The sequence below is a fragment of the Ranitomeya imitator genome, chromosome 2 (assembly GCF_032444005.1).
Source record: "Ranitomeya imitator isolate aRanImi1 chromosome 2, aRanImi1.pri, whole genome shotgun sequence".
Lineage (NCBI taxonomy): Eukaryota > Metazoa > Chordata > Amphibia > Anura > Dendrobatidae > Ranitomeya > Ranitomeya imitator.
In genome coordinates this window covers 485352509-485375435 of record NC_091283.1, presented here as the reverse complement: position 1 = coordinate 485375435, position 22927 = coordinate 485352509, and the positions used below count along the sequence as shown (strand labels likewise).

Here is a 22927-nt window from a genome sequence, read left to right as displayed (position 1 = left end):
ACAAACGCTGCGTTTTCTCACACGTTGTGTATCGTGCCGCTTTTAGGTGCCTTGTAAAATAAAGGAATTGAAATAATATGAAAAAAATATGTATATATTTTTGAAGGCAGTAATTTAGACACCTATAAAAATACGGAAGTACTGGAGGCCGCTGCCGTGACGCTGCTGCTTTCTGATTGGTCGAATGGAAGGCGAGAAGTTTGTTACTATGGTGATAGCGTTCCAGCTGAACAAGGATCTGTAAGGTGAGAAGGTCCTGTTCTGTGAAAAGCTCCTTCTTTCTGTACTTAGAGTATTACTGACATAGGCCCCGGCTCATGCATGACAGTAACATATTACATTGTCACCAGAAGTGCAAACCCCTTCCAATGATATTCTGAAAGGATGCAACCATAGATACAGCGTATCACCGGAGCCGTGCGCACTGCTGTGAGTGTAATATCCAGACATATTGTGTATTTCAAGGTGCAAATTGTCTCTTCAGCTAGAACTCTAGCGCCGCCTAGTGGAAGCAGCAATGCTACAAGTCATTATTACCGCTTTATGCCGCTTAGTAACGGATGCGTTAAACGGGTGGCACTAATGCGATGTGAACTAGCCTAAGTTTACACTGGGCGGTTTTTCCTGCGTTTTTTTTTTCTGCAGCAAAACCTGAGTGGTAAGAAAGAAGCTGCCGCAAAAATGCAGCAAAACTGTGTTTTTTTTGCTGCGTTTTTGGTGCTGGTTTTTGGTACGTTTTTCCCTTCAATTCAATGGGTGAAAGACGCTGAAAGAAGTGGCATGCTCTATGTCCAAAATACCAAGCAAAGCACAAAATACCAGTGACAAAAAAACAATGTGTGTGCATGAGATTTCTGAAATCTCACAGCCATAGCTGGTACTGTCAACTGCAGCTGAAAATTAGCATAAAAAAGCAGCAAAAACGCCCAGTGTGAACTTACCCTTAATAAGTCTTGCCAAATGACATAGGATAAAAGCCAAACCAGAATCTCAGTTTGCAGTCACAAGGCTGTGTACAGCAGTACAATGCAGGATGTGCTGTAAATGTCTTCAGAAGAATTTGGGAAAGTTGTGAAGTGTCCTATAAATGTCAGTTCTGTCCCTGATCTAAGGATCGCTGCACTTTATGTACATGCTCAGTAGTGACCAGTGCTGTGGGGTCAGTCGGGAGTCAGAGGTTTGGCTTACCGACTCCACAGCCCTGTTTGCAGACATGGTGTTTCGGGGTCTTGCCCATTGTCAGTGCAAAGACACGGTGTTTCATGGTATTGCCCCTCATCAGTGCAACGTATGAGAACTGATTTGGCTAGGTGAGAGGCTAAGACTGGGATCTAAGGTTTCTCCTTGTGGAGAGTGACAAGCCTGGTCTGGCACGCCAGTATGAGGAGACTTAAATGCCTCTCTGAAAAGACAATTTTCTGATTTAATTTCCAAAGGAGCATGCAAGGCATTTAAGTCTCCTCATACTGGTGTGCCAGACCTGGCTTGTCAACCTTAGATCCCAGTCTTAGCCTCTCACCTAGCCAAATGAGTTCTCATACGTTTCACTGATGAGGGGCAATACCATGAAACACCGTGTCTGCAAATTGAGATTCTGCTTTGGCTTTTATCCTAAGTCGTATTGCAGGAGTCAAGTATTGACTTTTAGGATCGCTGCTTCCAATTGGTGGCGGTGGAGTTCTAGTCCTCTTCCTCTCTGAAGAGACAATTTGCATATTTAAGTTCCCAGAGGAGCATGCAAGGCTTTTAAGTCTCCACATACTGGCATGCCTTTAAAGGGAGTGTGTTATCAGAAAATGCCTTATTGTTTAAATCAGGTTTTTATGTTACACATCCGGCTCCATATTCACACACTCGGCCACTATCCAGACAGATGACCCTGATAAAGAGCTGGTGGAAATGTTGGACAATATCTGTTGGTGCCAGATCAAAATAAATCAATTTATCTGTGTTGAGGTTATCACTATATATCTATAGGTCCCTTCCTATTGCAGAATTTGTTTTTATTTAGATTGTGATTAAAAAAAAATAAAGTGATCAAATATTTTTAAATATACACTTAAATGGGTTGTCCTTTTTCAAAATTGTTTATCCCACAGGCTCAATGATGTATAAAATAGCAAACTGAGATTTACTTACCCTCCCCGGATCCAACTCTGTGCCTCCACTGCTGCTCCAATCTTTGTTGATTGACAGCAGCGGTCTGTGGACAACTCTACAGCCAATCACCGTGAAATCCACTGTTAGCACTCGTTCGAGAAGAAATGATGTCTGGATGAGCCCTACCTCTAGTGACTTATCTTGATAAAGGTGCACCCCCCCCCCCCAAAAAAAAAAAATATGCTGGGCACAAGAAACTAAAGCAATGCAAAAAACAAGGGCCAGCATGTGTAACACCTGATGCCATATGGATGACAATATGAATGGAAAACAGCCTTTTTTTCTATGTGAAAATCAGATGAAATTTTTAAAATGTTCGTGTGATTAATTTTTTTTTGTGCTTTAGCCATTATTTTATTTATTGTGACACAAATGAGACTTTAATAATTTACTAAAACAAGGAGTTATAAATGTAAAAAGATAGAAAGAAAGTCATTTTAGCCCATATGCAGTAGGTCTGGCTACTTTCACTTGACCTCTCTGATGCTACAGATGCGGCCTCGTCTTTCTCCTGCCATTGGGAAGTGAGCTTATTGAAGGTTTCCCAGGCATTTGTCTCCTGTAGTGATGAGTGAATATACTCGTTACTCGAGATTTCCTGAGCACGCTCGGGTGTCCTCCGAGTATTTTTTAGTGCTCAGAGATGTAGTTTTCATCGCCGCAGCTGAATGATTTACATCTGTTAGCCAGCATAAGTACATGTGGGGGTTGCCTGGTTGCTAGGGAATCCCCACATGTAATCAAGCTGGCCAAGAGATGTAAATCATTCAGCTGCGGTGATGAAAGCTAAATCTCTGAGCACTAAAAAATACTCGGAGGACACCCGAGCATGCTCAGGAAATCTCGAGTAACGAATATACTCGCTCATCACTAGTCTCCTCCCTTATATTACGACATTTATCCCAGTAGACAGGCGTTTTTGTCTTTTTTTTCAAATAGCGTGCAACATTGTCTTATTTGCCTGTCATAAGATTTGTGTAGAACCATAACACTTCTATTTTACTTACTTAGCAATGGATACAGAAGTGCTTGATTTTCGGGAGTTGGAACGAGAGTTGGCCAATGCCGTGGCTGCAGACGAGAAGTATCAGAGGGAGAATGCTGCTAAATTTCGCGCAATTCACCAAAAAGTGGCATCTTACGAAGAGTTCAGGTATATAACATAATGGTATCCTCTGGTCAATGCATATATGTATACTAGATGGTGGCCCGATTCTAACGCATCGGGTTTTCTAGAATATGCATGTCCACGTAGTATATTGCACAAACCACGTAGTATATTTCCCAGCCACGTAGTATATTGCCCAGCCACGTAGTATATTGCCAAGTCACGTAGTATATTGCCCAGCCACGTAGTATATTGCCCAGCCACGTAGTATATTGCCCAGTCACATAGTATATTGCCCAGTGACATAGTATGTTGCCCAGCCACGTAGTATATTGCCCAGCCACATAGTATATTGCCCAGTCACATAGTATGTTGCCCAGCCACGTAGTATATTGCCCAGTCACATAGTATATTGCCCAGCCACGTAGTATATTGCCCAGCCACGTAGTATATTGCCCAGTCACATAGTATATTGCCCAGCCACGTAGTATATTGCTCAGTCACATAGTATATTGCCCAATCACATAGTATATTGCCCAGTCACGTAGTAGTCACGTAGTATATTGCCCAGTCACGTAGTATATTGCCCAATCACGTAGTATATTGCACAGCCCACGTAGTATATTGCCCAGCCACATAGTATATTGCCCAGCCACATAGTATATTGCCCAGCCACGTAGTATATTGCCCAGCCACGTAGTATATTGCCCAGCCACATAGTATATTGCCCAGTCACATAGTATATTGCCCAATCACATAGTATATTGTCCAGTCACGTAGTAGTCACGTAGTATATTGCCCAATCATGTAGTATATTGCCCAGCCACGTAGTATATTGCCCAGTCACATAGTATATTGCCCAGCCACATAGTATATTGCCCAGCCACGTAGTATATTGCCCAGTCACATAGTATGTTGCCCAGCCACGTAGTATATTGCCCTGTCACATAGTATGTTGCCCGGCGACGTAGTATATTGCCCAGTCACGTAGTATATTGCCCAGTCACATAGTATGTTGCCCAGCCACGTAGTATATTGCCCAGCCACGTAGTATATTGCCCAGTCACATAGTATATTGCCCAGCCACGTAGTATATTGCTTAGTCACATAGTATATTGCCCAATCACGTAGTATATTGCCCAGTCACGTAGTAGTCACGTAGTATATTGCCCAGTCACGTAGTATATTGCACAGCCCACGTAGTATATTGCCCAGCCACATAGTATATTGCCCAGCCACATAGTATATTGCCCAGCCACGTAGTATATTGCCCAGCCACGTAGTATATTGCCCAGCCACATAGTATATTGCCCAGTCACATAGTATATTGCCCAATCACGTAGTATATTGCCCAGTCACGTAGTATATTGCCCAATCACGTAGTATATTGCCCAGCCACGTAGTATATTGCCCAGTCACATAGTATATTGCCCAGCCACGTAGTATATTGCTCAGTCACATAGTATATTGCCCAATCACGTAGTATATTGCCCAGTCACGTAGTAGTCACGTAGTATATTGCCCAGTCACGTAGTATATTGCCCAATCACGTAGTATATTGCACAGCCCACGTAGTATATTGCCCAGCCACATAGTATATTGCCCAGCCACATAGTATATTGCCCAGCCACGTAGTATATTGCACAGCCCACGTAGTATATTGCCCAGCCACATAGTATATTGCCCAGCCACATAGTATATTGCCCAGCCACGTAGTATATTGCCCAGCCACGTAGTATATTGCCCAGCCACATAGTATATTGCCCAGTCACATAGTATATTGCCCAATCACATAGTATATTGCCCAGTCACGTAGTATATTGCCCAATCACGTAGTATATTGCACAGCCCACGTAGTATATTGCACAGTGACGTAGTATATTGCCCAGCCACGTAGTATATTGCCCAGCCACATAGTATATTGCCCAGCCACATAGTATATTGCCCAGCCACATAGTATATTGCCCAGCCACGTAGTATATTGCCCAGCCAAATAGTATATTGCCCAGTCACGTAGTAGTCACGTAGTATATTGCCCAATCACGTAGTATATTGCCCAATCACGTAGTATATTGCCCAGTCACGTTGTATATTGCACAGCCCATGTAGTATATTGTCCAGTCATGTAGTATATTGCCCAGTCACGTAGTATATTGCCCAGTCACGTAGTATATTGCCCAGCCACATAGTATATTGCCCAGCCACATAGTATATTGCCCAGCCACATAGTATATTGCCCAGCCACATAGTATATTGCCCAGCCACATAGTATATTGCCCAGTCACGTAGTATATTGCCCAATCACGTAGTATATTGCCCAATCACGTAGTATATTGCCCAGTCACGTTGTATATTGCACAGCCCATGTAGTCTATTGTCCAGTCATGTAGTATATTGCCCAGTCACGTAGTATATTGCCGAATCACGTAGTATATTGCACAGCCCACGTAGTATATTGCACAGTGACGTAGTATATTGCCCAGCCACGTAGTATATTGCCCAGCCACGTAGTATATTGCCCAGCCACATAGTATATTGCCCAGCCGCGTAGTATATTGCCCAGTCACATAGTATATTGCCCAGCCACATAGTATATTGCCCAGCCACATAGTATATTGCCCAGCCACATAGTATATTGCCCAGTCACGTAGTAGTCACGTAGTATATTGCCGAATCACGTAGTATATTGCACAGCCCACGTAGTATATTGCACAGTGACGTAGTATATTGCCCAGCCACGTAGTATATTGCCCAGCCACGTAGTATATTGCCCAGCCACATAGTATATTGCCCAGCCACATAGTATATTGCCCAGCCACGTAGTATATTGCCTAGTCACATAGTATATTGCCCAGCCACATAGTATATTGCCCAGTCACATAGTATATTGCCCAATCACGTAGTATATTGCCCAGCCACGTAGTATATTGCCCAGCCACATAGTATATTGCCCAGTCACATAGTATATTGCCCAATCACGTAGTATATTGCCCAGTCACGTAGTATATTGCCCAATCACGTAGTATATTGCACAGCCCACGTAGTATATTGCACAGTGACGTAGTATATTGCCCAGCCACGTAGTATATTGCCCAGTCACATAGTATGTTGCCCAGCCACATAGTATATTGCCCAGTCACGTAGTATATTGCCCAGTCACATAGTATATTGCCCAGTCACATAGTATGTTGCCCAGCCACATAGTATATTGCCCAGTCACATAGTATATTGCCCAGTCACATAGTATATTGCCCAGCCACGTAGTATATTGCCCAGCCACGTAGTATATTGCCCAGTCACGTAGTATATTGCCCAGTCACATAGTATATTGCCCAGTCACATAGTATATTGCCCAGCCACGTAGTATATTGCCCAGCCACGTAGTATATTGCCCAGTCACATAGTATATTGCCCAGCCACGTAGTATATTGCTCAGTCACATAGTATATTGCCCAATCACGTAGTATATTGCCCAGTCACGTAGTAGTCACGTAGTATATTGCCCAATCACGTAGTATATTGCCCAGCCACGTAGTATATTGCCCAGCCACATAGTATATTGCCCAGCCACGTAGTATATTGCCCAGCCACATAGTATATTGCCCAGCCACGTAGTATATTGCCCAGCCACGTAGTATATTGCCCAGCCACATAGTATATTGCCCAGTCACATAGTATATTGCCCAATCACATAGTATATTGCCCAGTCACGTAGTATATTGCCCAGCCACATAGTATATTGCCCAGCCACATAGTATATTGCCCAGCCACGTAGTATATTGCCCAGCCACGTAGTATATTGCCCAGTCACGTAGTAGTCACGTAGTATATTGCCCAATCACGTAGTATATTGCCCAATCACGTAGTATATTGCCCAGCCACGTAGTATATTGCCCAGCCACGTAGTATATTGCCCAGTCACGTAGTAGTCACGTAGTATATTGCCCAATCACGTAGTATATTGCCCAATCACGTAGTATATTGCCCAGTCACGTAGTATATTGCCGAATCACGTAGTATATTGCACAGCCCACGTAGTATATTGCACAGTGACGTAGTATATTGCCCAGCCACGTAGTATATTGCCCAGCCACGTAGTATATTGCCCAGCCACATAGTATATTGCCCAGCCACATAGTATATTGCCCAGCCACGTAGTATATTGCCCAGTCACATAGTATATTGCCCAGTCACATAGTATATTGCCCAATCACGTAGTATATTGCCCAGCCACGTAGTATATTGCCCAGCCACATAGTATATTGCCCAGTCACATAGTATATTGCCCAATCACATAGTATATTGCCCAGCCACGTAGTATATTGCCCAGCCACATAGTATATTGCCCAGCCACATAGTAGTCACGTAGTATATTGCCCAGCCACATAGTATATTGCCCAGTCACGTAGTATATTGCCCAGCCACATAGTAGTCACGTAGTATATTGCCCAGTCACATAGTATATTGCCCAGCCACGTAGTATATTGCCCAGTCACATAGTATATTGCCCAGCCACGTAGTATATTGCCCAGCCACGTAGTATATTGCCCAGCCACGTAGTAGTCACATAGTATATTGCCCAGCCACGTAGTATATTGCCCAGTCACATAGTATGTTGCCCAGCAACGTAGTATATTGCCCAGCCTCATAGTATATTGCCCAGCCACATAGTATATTGCCCAGCCACGTAGTATATTGCCCAGTCACATAGTATATTGCCCAATCACGTAGTATATTGCCCAGTCACGTAGTAGTCACGTAGTATATTGCCCAATCACGTAGTATATTGCCCAACCACGTAGTATATTGCCCAGCCACATAGTAGTGACGTAGTATATTGCCCAGTCACGTAGTATATTGCCCAGCCACGTAGTATATTTCCCAGCCACATAGTAGTCACGTAGTATATTGCCCAGCCACATAGTATATTGCCCAGCCACGTAGTATATTGCCCAGCCAGGTAGTATATTGCCCAGTCACATAGTATATTGCCCAATCACGCAGTATATTGCATAGCCACGTAGTATATTGCCCAGTCACGTAGTATATTGGCCAGCCACGTAGTATATTGCCCAGTCACATAGTATATTGCCCAGTCACGTAGTATATTGGCCAGCCACGTAGTATATTGCCCAGTCACATAGTATATTGCCCAGCCACATAGTATATTGCCCAGCCACGTAGTATATTGCACAGCCCACGTAGTATATTGCACAGCCCACGTAGTATATTGCACAGTGACGTAGTATATTGCCCAGCCACGTAGTATATTGCCCAGCCACGTAGTATATTGCCCAGCCACGTAGTATATTGCCCAGCCACATAGTATATTGCCCAGCCACGTAGTATATTGCCCAGTCACATAGTATATTGCCCAGCCACATAGTATATTGCCCAGTCACATAGTATATTGCCCAATCACGTAGTATATTGCCCAGCCACGTAGTATATTGCCCAGCCACATAGTATATTGCCCAGTCACATAGTATATTGCCCAATCACGTAGTATATTGCCCAGCCACATAGTATATTGCCCAGCCACATAGTAGTCACGTAGTATATTGCCCAGCCACATAGTATATTGCCCAGTCACGTAGTATATTGCCCAGCCACGTAGTAGTCACGTAGTATATTGCCCAGTCACATAGTATATTGTCCAGCCACGTAGTATATTGCCCAGTCACATAGTATATTGCCCAGCCACGTAGTATATTGCCCAGCCACGTAGTATATTGCCCAGCCACGTAGTATATTGCCCAGCCACGTAGTAGTCACATAGTATATTGCCCAGCCACGTAGTATATTGCCCAGTCACATAGTATGTTGCCCAGCGACGTAGTATATTGCCCAGCCTCATAGTATATTGCCCAGCCACATAGTATATTGCCCAGCCACGTAGTATATTGCCCAGTCACATAGTATATTGCCCAATCACGTAGTATATTGCCCAGTCACGTAGTAGTCACGTAGTATATTGCCCAATCACGTAGTATATTGCCCAACCACGTAGTATATTGCCCAGCCACATAGTAGTGACGTAGTATATTGCCCAGTCACGTAGTATATTGCCCAGCCACGTAGTATATTTCCCAGCCACATAGTAGTCACGTAGTATATTGCCCAGCCACATAGTATATTGCCCAGCCACGTAGTATATTGCCCAGCCACGTAGTATATTGCCCAGTCACATAGTATATTGCCCAATCACGCAGTATATTGCATAGCCACGTAGTATATTGCCCAGTCACGTAGTATATTGCCCAGTCACGTAGTATATTGCCCAGCCACGTAGTATATTGCCCAGCCACGTAGTATATTGCCCAGCCACGTAGTATGTTGCCCAGCCACGTAGTATGTTGCCCAGCCATGTAGTATATTGCCCAGCGACGTAGTATATTGCCCAGCGACGTAGTATATTGCCCAGCCACGTAGTATATTGCCCAGCCACGTAGTATATTGCCCAGCCACGTAGTATATTGCACAGCGACGTAGTATACAGCACAGAGCCACATAGTATACAACACAGACACGTAGTATATTGCCCAGCCACGTATGTAACAGATTAACCCCTTCATGACCCAGCCTATTTTGACCTTAAAGACCTTGCCGTTTTTTGCAATTCTGACCAGTGTCCCTTTATGAGGTAATAACTCAGGAACGCTTCAACGGATCCTAGCGGTTCTGAGATTGTTTTTTCGTGACATATTGGGCTTCATGTTAGTGGTAAATTTAGGTCAATAAATTCTGCGTTTATTTGTGATAAAAACGGAAATTTGGCGAAAATTTTGAAAAGTTCGCAATTTTCACATTTTGAATTTTTATTCTGTTAAACCAGAGAGATATGTGACACAAAATAGTTAATAAATAACATTTCCCACATGTTTACTTTACATCAGCACAATTTTGGAAACAAAATTTTTTTTTGTTAGGAAGTTATAAGGGTTAAAATTTGACCAGCGATTTGTCATTTTTACAACGAAATTTACAAAACCATTTTTTTTAGGGACCACCTCACATTTGAAGTCAGTTTGAGGGGTCTATATGGCTGAAAATACCCAAAAGTGACACCATTCTAAAAACTGCACCCCTCAAGGTACTCAAAACTACATTCAAGAAGTTTATTAACCCTTCAGGTGCTTCACAGCAGCAGAAGCAACATGGAAGGAAAAAATGAACATTTAACTTTTTAGTCACAAAAATTATCTTTTAGCAACAATTTTTTTATTTTCCCAATGGTAAAAGGAGAAACTGAACCACGAAAGTTGTTGTCCAATTTGTCCTGAGTACGCTGATACCTCATATGTGGGGGTAAACCACTGTTTGGGCGCACGGCAGGGCTTGGAAGGGAAGGAGCGCCATTTGACTTTTTGAATCAAAAATTGGCTCCACTCTTTAGCGGACACCATGTCACGTTTGGAGAGCCCCCGTGTGCCTAAAAATTGGAGCTCCCCCACAAGTGACCCCATTTTGGAAACTAGACGCCCCAAGGAACTTATCTAGATGCATAGTGAGCACTTTGAACCCCCAGGTGCTTCACAAATTGATCCGTAAAAATGAAAAAGTTTTTTTTCACAAAAAAATTCTTTTAGCCTCAATTTTTTCATTTTCACATGGGCAACAGGATAAAATGGATCCTAAAATGTGTTGGGCAATTTCTCCTGAGTACACCAATACCTCACATGTGGGGGTAAACCACTGTTTGGGCACATGGTAAGGCTCGGAAGGGAAGGAGCGCCATTTGACTTTTTGAATGAAAAATTATTTCCATCGTTAGCGGACACCATGTCGCGTTTGGATAGCTCCTGTGTGCCTAAACATTGGCGCTCCCCCACAAGTGACCCCATTTTGGAAACTAGACCCCCCAAGGAACTTATTTAGATGCCTAGTGAGCACTTTAAACCCTCAGGTGCTTCCCAAATTGATCTGTAAAAATGAAAAAGTACTTTTTTTTCACAAAAAAATTCTTTTCGCCTCAATTTTTTCATTTTCACATGGGCAACAGGATAAAATGGATCCTAAAATGTGTTGGGCAATTTCTCCTGAGTACACCAATACCTCACATGTGGGGGTAAACCACTGTTTGGGCACATGGTAAGGCTCGGAAGGGAAGGAGCGCCATTTGACTTTTTGAATGAAAAATTATTTCCATCGTTAGCGGACACCATGTCGCGTTTGGATAGCTCCTGTGTGCCTAAACATTGGCGCTCCCCCACAAGTGACCCCATTTTGGAAACTAGACCCCCCAAGGAACTTATTTAGATGCCTAGTGAGCACTTTAAACCCTCAGGTGCTTCCCAAATTGATCTGTAAAAATGAAAAAGTACTTTTTTTTCACAAAAAAATTCTTTTCGCCTCAATTTTTTCATTTTCACATGGGCAGTAGGATAAAATGGATCATAAAATTTGTTGGCCAATTTCTCCCGAGTACGTCGATACCTCATATGTGGGGGTAAACCACTGTTTGGGCACTCGGCAGGGCTCGGAAGGAAAGGCGCGCCATTTGACTTTTTGAATGGAAAATTAGCTCCAATTGTTAGCGGACACCATGTCGCGTTTGGAGAGCCCCTGTGTGCCTAAACATTGGAGCTCCCCCACAAGTGACCCCATTTTGGAAACTAGACCCCCCAATGAACTTATCTAGATGCATATTGAGCACTTTAAACCCCCAGGTGCTTCGCAGAAGTTTATAACGCAGAGCCATGAAAATAAAAAATAATTTTTCTTTCCTCAAAAATGATATTTTAGCCTGGAATTTCCTATTTTGCCAAGGATAATAGGAGAAATTGGACCCCAAATATTGTTGTCCAGTTTGTCCTGAGTACGCTGATACCCCATATGTGGGGGTAAACCACTGTTTGGGCGCACGGCAGGGCTCGGAAGGGATGGCATGCCATTTGGCTTTTTAAATGGAAAATTAGCTCCAATCATTAGCGGACACCATGTCACGTTTGGAGAGCCCCTGTGTGCCTAAACATTGGAGATCCCCCAGAAATGACACCATTTTGGAAACTAGACCCCCAAAGGAACTAATCTAGATGTGTGGTGAGGACTTTGAACCCCCAAGTGCTTCACAGAAGTTTATAACGCAGAGCCATGAAAATAAAAAAAAAAAATTATTTTCTCAAAAATGATCTTTTAGCCTGCAATTTTTTATTTTCCCAAGGGTAACAGGAGAAATTTGACCCCAAAAGTTGTTGTCCAGTTTCTCCTGAGTACGCTGATACCCCATATGTGGGGGTAAATCACTGTTTGGGCACATGCCGGGGCTCGGAAGTGAAGTAGTGACGTTTTGAAATGCAGACTTTGATGGAATGCTCTGTGGGCGTCACGTTGCGTTTGCAGAGCCCCTGATGTGGCTTAACAGTAGAAACCCCCCACAAGTGACCCCATTTTGGAAACTAGACCCCCAAAGGAACTTATCTAGATGTGCGGTGAGCACTTTGAACCCCCAAGTGCTTCATAGAAGTTTATAATGCAGAGCCGTGAAAATAATAAATACGTTTTCTTTCCTCAAAAATAATTATTTAGCCCAGAATTTTTTATTTTCCCAAGGGTTACAGAAGAAATTGGACCCCAAAAGTTGTTGTCCAGTTTCTCCTGAGTACGCTGATACCCCATATGTGGGGGTAAACCACTGTTTGGGCACACGTCGGGGCTCAGAAGGGAAGTAGTGACTTTTGAAATGCAGACTTTGATGGAATGGTCTGCGGGTGTCACGTTGCGTTTGCAGAGCCCCTGGTGTGCCTAAACAGTAGAAACCCCCACAAGTGACCCCATTTTAGAAACTAGACCCCCCAAGGAACTTATCTAGATATGTGGTGAGCACTTTGAACCCCCAAGTGCTTCACAGACGTTTACAACGCAGAGCCGTGAAAATAAAAAATCATTTTTCTTTCCTCAAAAATTATGTTTTAGCAAGCATTTTTTTAGATTCACAAGGGTAACAGGAGAAATTGGACCCCAGTAATTGTTGCGCAGTTTGTCCTGAGTATGCTGGTACCCCATATGTGGGGGTAAACCACTGTTTGGGCACACGTCAGGGCTCGGAAGTGAGGGAGCACCATTTGACTTTTTGAATACGAGATTGGCTGGAATCAATGGTGGCGCCATGTTGCGTTTGGAGACCCCTGATGTGCCTAAACAGTGGTAACCCCTCAATTCTACCTCCAACACTAACCCCCCCCACACCCCTAACCCTAATCCCAACTGTAGCCATAACCCTAATCACAACCCTAATCACAACCCTAATTCCAACCCTAACCCTAAGGCTATGTGCCCACGTTGAGGATTCGTGTGAGATATTTCCGCACAATTTTTGAAAAATCCGCGGGTAAAAGGCACTGCGTTTTACCTGCGGATTTTCCGCGGATTTCCAGTGTTTTTTGTGCGGATTTCACCTGCGGATTCCTATTGAGGAACAGGTGTAAAACGCTGCGGAATCCGCACAAAGAATTGACATGCTGCGGAAAATACAACGCAGCGTTTCCGCGCGGTATTTTCCGCACCATGGGCACAGCGGATTTGGTTTTTCATATGTTTACATGGTACTGTAAACCTGATGGAACACTGCTGCGAATCCGCAGCGGCCAATCCGCAGCCAAATCCGCACAGTGTGCACATAGCCTAATTCTAAAGGTATGTGCACACGCTGCGGAAAACGCTGCGGATCCGCAGCAGTTTCCCATGAGTTTAAAGTTCAATGTAAACCTACGGGAAACAAAAATCACTGTACACATGCTGCGGAAAAACTGCACGGAAACGCAGCGGTTTACATTCCGCAGCATGTCACTTCTTTGTGCGGATTCCGCAGCGGTTTTACAACTGCTCCAATAGAAAATCGCAGTTGTAAAACCGCAGTGAAATGCGCAGAAAAATACGCGGTAAATCCGCCATAAATCCGCAGCGGTTTAGCACTGCGGATTTATCAAATCCGCAGCGGAAAAATCCGCAGAGGACCAGAATACGTGTGCACATACCGAAACCCTAGCCCTACCCCTACCCCTAACCCTAACCCTACCCCTAACCCTAACCCTAACCCTACCCCTAACCCTAACCCTACCCCTAACCCTACCCCTAACCCTAACCCTAGCCCTAACCCTAACCCTACCCCTAACCCTACCCTTAACCCTACCCCTAACCCTATTCTAACAGTGGAAAAAAAAAAATTTCTTTATTTTTTTATTGTCCCTACCTATGGGGGTGACAAAGGGGGGGGCCATTTATTATTTTTTTTATTTTGATCACTGAGATATAATCTATCTCAGTGATCAAAATGCACTTTGGAACGAATCTGCCGGCCGGCAGATTCGGCGGGCGCACTGCGCATGCGCCCGCCATTTTGGAAGATGGCGGCGCCCAGGGAGAAGACGGACGGGACCCCGGCTGGATCGGTAAGTATGATGGGGCGGGGGGGGACCACGGGGGGGGGGGGATCGGAGCACGGGGGGGGGAATCGGAGCGCGGGAGGGGTGGAACGGAGCACGGGGGGCGTGGAAAGGAGCACGGGAGGGCTGGAATGGAGCACGGGGGGGGGTGGAACGGAGCACCGGGGGGGTGGATCGGAGTGCAGGGGGGGTGATTGGAGCACGGGGGGTGATTGGAGCACGGGGGGAGCGGACAAGAGCACGGGGGGGAGCGGAGCACTGGACGGAGGGGAGCCGGACCGATCGGGGGGCTGGGGGGGCGATCGGTGTGGTGGGGTGGGGGCACATTAGTATTTCCAGCCATGGCCGATGGTATTGCAGCATCGACCATGGCTGGATTGTAATATTTCACCCGTTATAATAGGTGAAATATTACAAATCGCTCTGATTGGCAGTTTCACTTTCAACAGCCAATCAGAGCGATCGTAGCTGGTGAGCTTGGGAAAAAGGTCTCAACGTCCACGGAAGACAACAGTGGTGGATGACCACAGAATCCCTCCTATGATGTAGAAAAACCCCTTCACAACATCCACCCAAGTGAAGAACACTCTCCAGGAACTGGGTGTTTCAGTATCTAAGTCTACCATATAGAGAAGACTTCATGAGAGCAAATACAGAGGGTTAACCATAAGGTGAAAACCATTAGTCAGCCTTAAAAATAGAAAGGCCAGATTAGACTGTGCCAAAAAAGATTTAAAGAAGCCAACACAGTTCACGAAACACATGCTTTTCGACAAAGGAAACTAAGATCAACCTGTACCAGAATGATGGGAAGAAGAAAGTATGGAGAAAGCTTGGAACGGCTCATGATCCAAAGCACACCACATCCGCTGTAAAACATGGTGGAGGCAGTTTGATGGTATGGGAATGCATGGCTTCCAGTGGCATTGTGTCGGATCACCTGTGTTTATTGATTGAAGTCTGAAGCAAACAATCCAAAATTCCAAAGTACAGCGTAATCTCCTTCAAAAAGTTTTATTGACACCAGTGTAAAAGGGAAAGCGATAGCGATATTTCAGGCCACGCTGAGCCTTTATCAAGCTAAAAAGAAGTCAAATTACACAAAAGTAAGTCAGTTGTAGACTGCTCCCCTTATTTTCTCTTAGTGGTCCAACCTCCATTACCATGGGAACACTAGATAAATAAACCAAATATTGCTGAAGGGGTAGTTATTAATATATATATACACTTATATAGATACATAAATAAAAGGTCAAGGGCACAAGGACAATCTTGCACATGCACATATAAAATTTAGCATGGGTACATTATCCATCCTATCTCATATCATTAGCATAGTTATACCCTCAATGAAATCCAACTGAATCAATTGTGTGCGTCAATTTAGGATTATTTACTTACTGGGGAGAGCTGGAAGGATCTCCAGTAACAGAAGGATTCCAAGGGAGGGTCCTATTTGAAAAGATGCACCATATGGTGCTACATAGAGCATGCTACGAAGAGCATTCTGCCCCATCTAGACGTAGCAATGGAGGAAATGTCCTGTCGCATGTGCTGGTCCGTAGACCCAAGAGAGAAGCAGCCGGATGAATTCTGAAGTGCGCAGGGCGATACTATCTGCTCAGATTCGACAAAAATGCCGCAAGGTTCATTGGAGAGCGCTTCACAGTACAGATGGACAATGACCCATAACTACATATTTTTACGTAAAAACAAAAATAAACAAAAAAGGTACACCTATTTGGTATCCCTGCATTCGGAACGATCTGATCTATGAAACTGTCACACTAGTTAACACTTTAAATAAAAAAATATAAAAAGCAAAGCAAAAAACTATTCTTTTTCATCATACCACTGAACAAACAGTGGAATAAAACAAAAAGACAAGTGTAAATAAAAATGATATATTTTCTTCTGTTACACTTGTGAAAATGAAAACTTTGTGGCAAAAACACCATTTTGGTGGGAAAAATGTACTTTTTCATTTTTACAGCTCCGCGTTATAAAATTCTGTGAAGCATCTGTGAGTTTAAGCTGCTCACCACACCTCTAGATAAATTCCTTGCAGGGTCTAGTTTCCTAAATGGGGTCACTTGTGGGGGTTTTCCACTGTTTAGGCACATCAGGGGCTCTGCAAACACAACATGGCGTCCTCTATAGATTTCAGACAATTTTGCACTCTAAAAGTCAAATAGTGCTCCTTCCCTTCTGAGCCCTGCTGCCAAAACAGCCGTTTTCCCCCACATATGGGGTATCGGTGTACTAAGTAGAAATTGCACAACAAACTGTATTATCGATTTTTCTCTTGTTACCCTTGTGAAAATGACAAATTTGAGGCTAAAGCAAATTTTTTGTGGGGAAAAAGTAAAATTTTCATATTTTTTCTTCCAAACTGTTTTATTTTTGTAAAGCACCTGAAGGGTTAATAAACATTTTGAATGTAGTTTTGAGTACCTTGAGGGGTACAGTTTTTAGAATGCTGTCACTTTTGAGTATTTTCTGTCATATAGGCTCCCGAAAGTCACTTTAAATGTGATGTGGTCCCTAAAAAAACTGAATTTGTATATTTTGTTAACTACGGTAATTTCCTAACCAAAAAAAAAATATGGTTCAAAAATTATATGACATCTGGTTTAATGGCATAAAAATTAAAAGTTTGGAAGTTTTTTCACAAAAATCCGATATTTTCACAAAAAAGCGCAAAAAGTATCAGCCTAAATTTACCACTACCATTAAGTACAATGTGACACGAAAAACAGACTCCGAATCAGTGGGATACATTGAAGTGTTCTAGAGTTATTACCACATAAAGTGACAGTTGTAAAGTTTGGCTTGGTCAGGAAGGTGAAAACAGGCTCGGGGGTGACGGGGTTAAGGCAAAGAAATGGAATATTCTGCAATGGCCGAATCAATCGCCAGATCTCAACCCCAATAAGCAGCATTTCACATGATTAAGACAAAATTTAAGGCATTAAGGCTGGTTTCACATTTGGGTTTTTTTTTTTGTGTTTTTTGCGGTAAAAAAACGCAAAAAAACGCATGTTTTTTTTCTCCTATACTTAATATTAAAAACGCATGCGTTTTTTTACATGCGTTTTGACGCGTTTTTGCAACGCATGCGTTTTGACGCGTTTTTGCAACGCATGCGTTTTTTATCTGCATGCGTTTTGTTGCAGAAATGCAACATGTAGTAATTTTAGCGGCTTATTTTTTTTGCTGCGAAAAAGCGCATGCGTTTTTTCGCGGCAAAAAATCGTATTGATGTCTATGTAAACGCATGCGTTTTTAAGCACATGCGTTTGCATGCGTTTTTATAGAAAAACACAAGAATACACACTTATAAGCCACCCCCCAACCCTAACCCTAACCCTAAAACACAAACTGTAACACAAACTGTAACACAAACTGTAACACAAACTGTAACCCTAACCCTAGGGATCCTAACCCTAACCCTAAAACACAAACTGTAACACAAACTGTAACACAAACTGTAACACAAACTGTAACCCTAACCCTAGGGATCCTAACCCTAACCCTAAAACACAAACTGTAACACAAACTGTAACACAAACTGTAACACAAACTCTAACACAAACTGTAACCCTAACCCTAGGGACCCTAACCCTAAAACACAAACTGTAACACAAACTGTAACACAAACTCTAACACAAACTCTAACACAAACCCTAACCCTAGCCCTAACCCTAGGGATCCTAACCCTAACCCTAAGGTTAGGGTTTGTGTTAGGGTTAGGGTTAGGATCCTTAGGGTTAGGGTTACTAGGGATCCTAACCCTAACCCTAGGTATTTATGTTTATAGTGGGTTTTCTAGTTGATTTTGATGATTGGCAGCTGTCACACACTTCTCATCATGCGTTTCAAAAACGCAAACGCAGGAAAAAACGCATGCGCCTAAAACATTTTAAACGCGTTTTTGCACCAAATGCGTTTGCGTTTAAAAAGCTGCGTTTTAAAACGCAAGTGTGAAACCAGCCTAAGACCCACAAACAAGCAACAACCGAAGTCAGCTACAGTAAAGGTGGCAAAGCATCACAAAGGAGGAAACCCAGTGTTTGGTGACATCCATGGCTTCCAAACTTCACGCAGTCATTACCTGCAATGGATTTTATACAAAGTATTAAGTATGAACATATTATTTATGAGAAGCTTAATTTGTCCAATTACCTTTAAGCCCCTGAAAAGAGGAGGCTTTGTAGAAAAATGGTTGCAATTCCTAAATGCTTCGCAGAATATTTTTGTTGAACCCCTTTATTTAAACCTGAAAGTCTACGCTTCAATTGCATCTCAGTTGTTTTATTTGAAATCTAAAATTAGTGTCCTTCAGAGCCGAAATCACAAAGATTCGGTCACTGTCCGAATATTTCTGGAACTATCTGTATATTCGAGCTGCACTTTAAAGATTAATGCTGTCCAATACAGGAGTATTTTAATCTGAAATCCCCAGCATCAGATCACCATGAACACACATAAGTCTGCACAGGAGCTGTAGACACAAAAGACAGTAGATTTTTATTGTTCAGTATATTGAATTGGCCTTAAAATTCGTTCTGCTATCTTGTAGGCAAAACTCCGGAGCAAGCAAGCCAACTGTATTATAATACACCTAGTTCATTTCTTTCTTTTTTTTACCTGTGGAAATTCCAGAAAAGTTTGATGTCCTTTTTGCTAGATTAAACTTTTTCATTTCTACAATAGATTCCACTTTCATTTGTTCTCCGCAGAGATATTGTAGTGGCTTCTAACCTGAAACCTCTGGAGCGGAAGGACAAGATTGGAGGCGAGAGGAAGCAGCCATGGAACCCGACTGCCACAACAAGCTGCTCGTCCGAAGAGCCAGCTTGTGCCGTGTTACAGGTGAGGCGGAAACAGAAATTGATTACATCTGCTTGTCCCAGCCACGCTGCTCTTTTCTTTATGACACGATTTGAAACTCCATCTTCTCTTGTAATCCAGATGTATCCATTTGATTACCTCCAGCAATTCGCAGCTCCCGCACTGTGGTTTACCTTTGCTTGATTAGCAAATTGTCACAGTGAACGCTCACTCCTTTTAAGAAAAGAAAAGACTATTATTTATTTAAAGGGCTTCTCTGTAATGCACAGGCAGCCATATTGTGTAAGGCATATGTCAAATCAAGGCTAATGACATCACTACACACCAGTGAAATAGTATTGCACAGAGGAGGGGGCTCCATCCAGTGCTCCCTTGCTTCAATGGATTCCCAAACTCCGAGGGTGGCATCATTGTCTGTGTAAAATATGAATTATCCTGATTTAGAGGCAAAGGGTTGAGTCTCATGTTAGGCCATAACTTTACCAATCTACAGTCTCTAATTTTGGGGTTGTAATAGGATCTATAGTGATGATGTTTTACCTGTGTTATGCACCATTACACCTTATATTAAATGGTCACTGTTCTTTTAATAAACGTAATATTCATAGTCTATGCACTCAGTGGCAGAAATGTAAACCACATTACTTACAGAAAATGTTGTCTTACTCCTGTAAAAAATCTCTAAGGTGCCCTCCATTAGGTGTCTCCTACCTCTGTACTTGCTGTCCACTGTCTGTTGTTAAGGTACATCTGTGTCTAGTAACAGAGAAGTAGAGACAGATACCAGGAGCAAGTATGGGACTTTGCTTCTGCCAGTTGCAGAACATAAAGCTGAGGTTCTCCCTCTTAGGCCGGCACACTAGGCATACGAAAATAAAGTCCGTTTTTTATGGCTGTAATATGCAGAAATGTTCCCAAAATAGTGATCCGTGTGTCATACGTAGGCAGGGTGTGGCAGCGTATTTTGCGCATGTCATTCTCCGTATGTAATCCGTATGGCATCCGTACTGCGAGATTTTCTCGCCGACTTGCAAAACGGACATACAATGGATCCATGGGCTCAAATATTCGTTAAAACATATATACAGTCTCTCTCTCTCTCTCTCTCTCTCTCTCTCTCTCTCTATATATATATATATATATATATATATATATATATATGTCAGTGAGACATACGGTGTATATATATATATTTCATACAGCGCTAGATAGCAGAAAAGCCGGTAATTCAATTGCCTGCTTTTGCTATCTCCTTCCCAAACCCGACATGATATGAGACATGGTTTACATACAGTAAACCTTTTCATATCCCTTTTTTTTGCATATTCCTCACTACTAATGTTAGTAGTGTGTATGTGCAAAATTTGGGCGCTCTAGCTGGTAAAATAAAGGGTTAAATCGCGGAAAAAACTGGCGTGGGCTCCCGCGCAATTTTCTCCATCAGAGTGGTAAAGCCAGTGACTGAGGGAAGATATTAATAGCCTAGAGAGGGACCATGGTTATAGGACCCCCCCTGGCTAAAAACATCTGCCCCAGCCACCCCAGAAAAGGCACATCTGTAAGATGCGCCTATTCTGGCACTTGGCCACTCTCTTCCCACTCCCGTGTAGTGGTGGGATATGGGGTAAAAAAGGGTTAATGTCACCTTGCTATTGTAAGGTGACATTAAGCCAGGTTAATAATGGAGAGGTGTCAATAAGACACCTTTCCATTATTAATCCTATAGTAATAAAGGGTTAATAATACACACAAACATTATGAAAAAAGTATTTTAATGAAATAAAGACACAGGGTGTTGTAATAGTTTATTATACTCTCAATCCAATTGAAGACCCTTGTCACCTGAAACAAAGTTAAAATAAAAAAAAAAACAATATCCCATACCTTCCGTCGTTCAGTCTTGTCCCACGCTGTAAATCCATCTGAAGGGGTTAAATAATTTTACAAGCAGAAGCCTGCTAATGCAGCCGCCCCTGCCTGTAAAAACCCGGGGAATGAATGGAAAGCAGGGGAACGTAGTTACCTAGACTTGTGGTGCTGCGCCCCCTGCTGGCATAACCTCAGATGAACTCGAGCGTGGGAATTTTTCTGAATATTTTCTCACGCTTTCTTGGCCTTTTTTCAGAGAATATGAATGATAACACTAAAACCTTTTCTCCCCTCATGATTAGTGGTTGGGTGAAGCCATTTATTGTCAAACTACTGTGTTTTCTCTTTTTAAATTACAATGACAACCCAATACATCCAAATGACTCTGATCAAAAGTTCACATACCCTGGTGATTTTGGCCTGATAACATGCACAGAAGTTGACACAAATGGGTTTGAATGGCTACTAAAGGTAACATCCTCACCTGTGACCCGTTTGCTTGTAATCAGTGTGTGTGTGCATAAAAGCTGAGTGAGTTTCTGGGATCCAGACAGACTCTTGCATCTTTCATCCAGCCACTGACGTTTCTGGATTGTGAGTCATAGGGAAAGCAAAAGACTTTTCAACGGAGCTATGGGAAAAGATAGTTGAACTATATAAAACAGGAAAGGGATACAAAGAGTCAATTTTTGGCATCTTGGTCACGGCGTTAGGTGACACTACCTTGTCGTAGTCGTGAGATCTATTGATGCCACCCTGCGCTGATCTACTGGAAGTGCCACCACTCACCCACCATCAATGTAATTGTGGCGCAAAAAAAACTAAATAAAAAATGACTAAATTATCCTGAATTATAAATCGCTGTGAAATTTGGCATCTGTTTTTTTTTTTGCAAAGTCAGAAAATCAACAGGTCTTGTATTTGTCCTTGTCTTTTACTCTTTATTATAGGAATCGCTGTCAGAGCCAAAAAATGCTTTTCAGTTTACCCGAGATTGGCGCAGGATAGAAGCGAAGAAAAGATATGACTTCCTATTACAAATTGGCGCTGAGAAGTTATCCCATATCTTCCGTGCAGAAGTGTGCTCGGGTCTGCTGGGAGAGTTCCTCCATGTGCTGGAGGAGCATCTCCAAGACAGACAGGTGGGTGACGTGATGGAAATATTGCAGTGTTTGGCAGAGACTCAACGCTTCAACCTCAACTTGGTCTTCCTGAGCATGAACGAGATGGACCGCTGCCAGAGGCTGTTTATGAAGCTGACGACTTTAGTAAATGATGAAAATGAAACAGATGGTAAATTGAAATCAGCATTAAAGAAATTAATAACTCTGTATAAGGTCAATGAGTCAAGAAAGTAACTTGTGAATTACTGTCATCATTATTTGGATGAGTAATAACCTGCAATTACCATTCCTCTGATCCCTAATGTCTTCACTTATTTTATAGTACTAAGCTGGCCTACTCTGTAAAATCTTCAACCAAGAACCGTGTAAAAACAGGATTTAATTCTTTCTCCTGCTGAATATATATAAAAAAGCAACTTTCTAATATA

The 22927-nt window shown here is 42.8% G+C and overlaps 1 protein-coding gene across 2 annotated transcripts; it reads left to right on the top strand.

The window, feature by feature from the left end:
• Positions 1-181: 181 nt before the first annotated feature.
• DNAAF19 (dynein axonemal assembly factor 19) lies at positions 182-22927 on the top strand. 2 transcript variants are annotated; one of them, XM_069751384.1, is made up of 4 exons: positions 182-245; positions 3172-3313; positions 19395-19527; positions 22326-22927. In XM_069751384.1, the coding sequence occupies exons 2-4, from the start codon at positions 3174-3176 to the stop codon at positions 22731-22733; spliced, it is 681 nt and encodes a 226-aa protein (XP_069607485.1). In that variant the 5' UTR covers positions 182-245; positions 3172-3173; the 3' UTR covers positions 22734-22927. The 2 variants fall into 2 exon arrangements, with proteins under 2 accessions (XP_069607485.1, XP_069607486.1); XM_069751385.1 differs by lacking the exon at positions 182-245 and adding an exon at positions 256-429.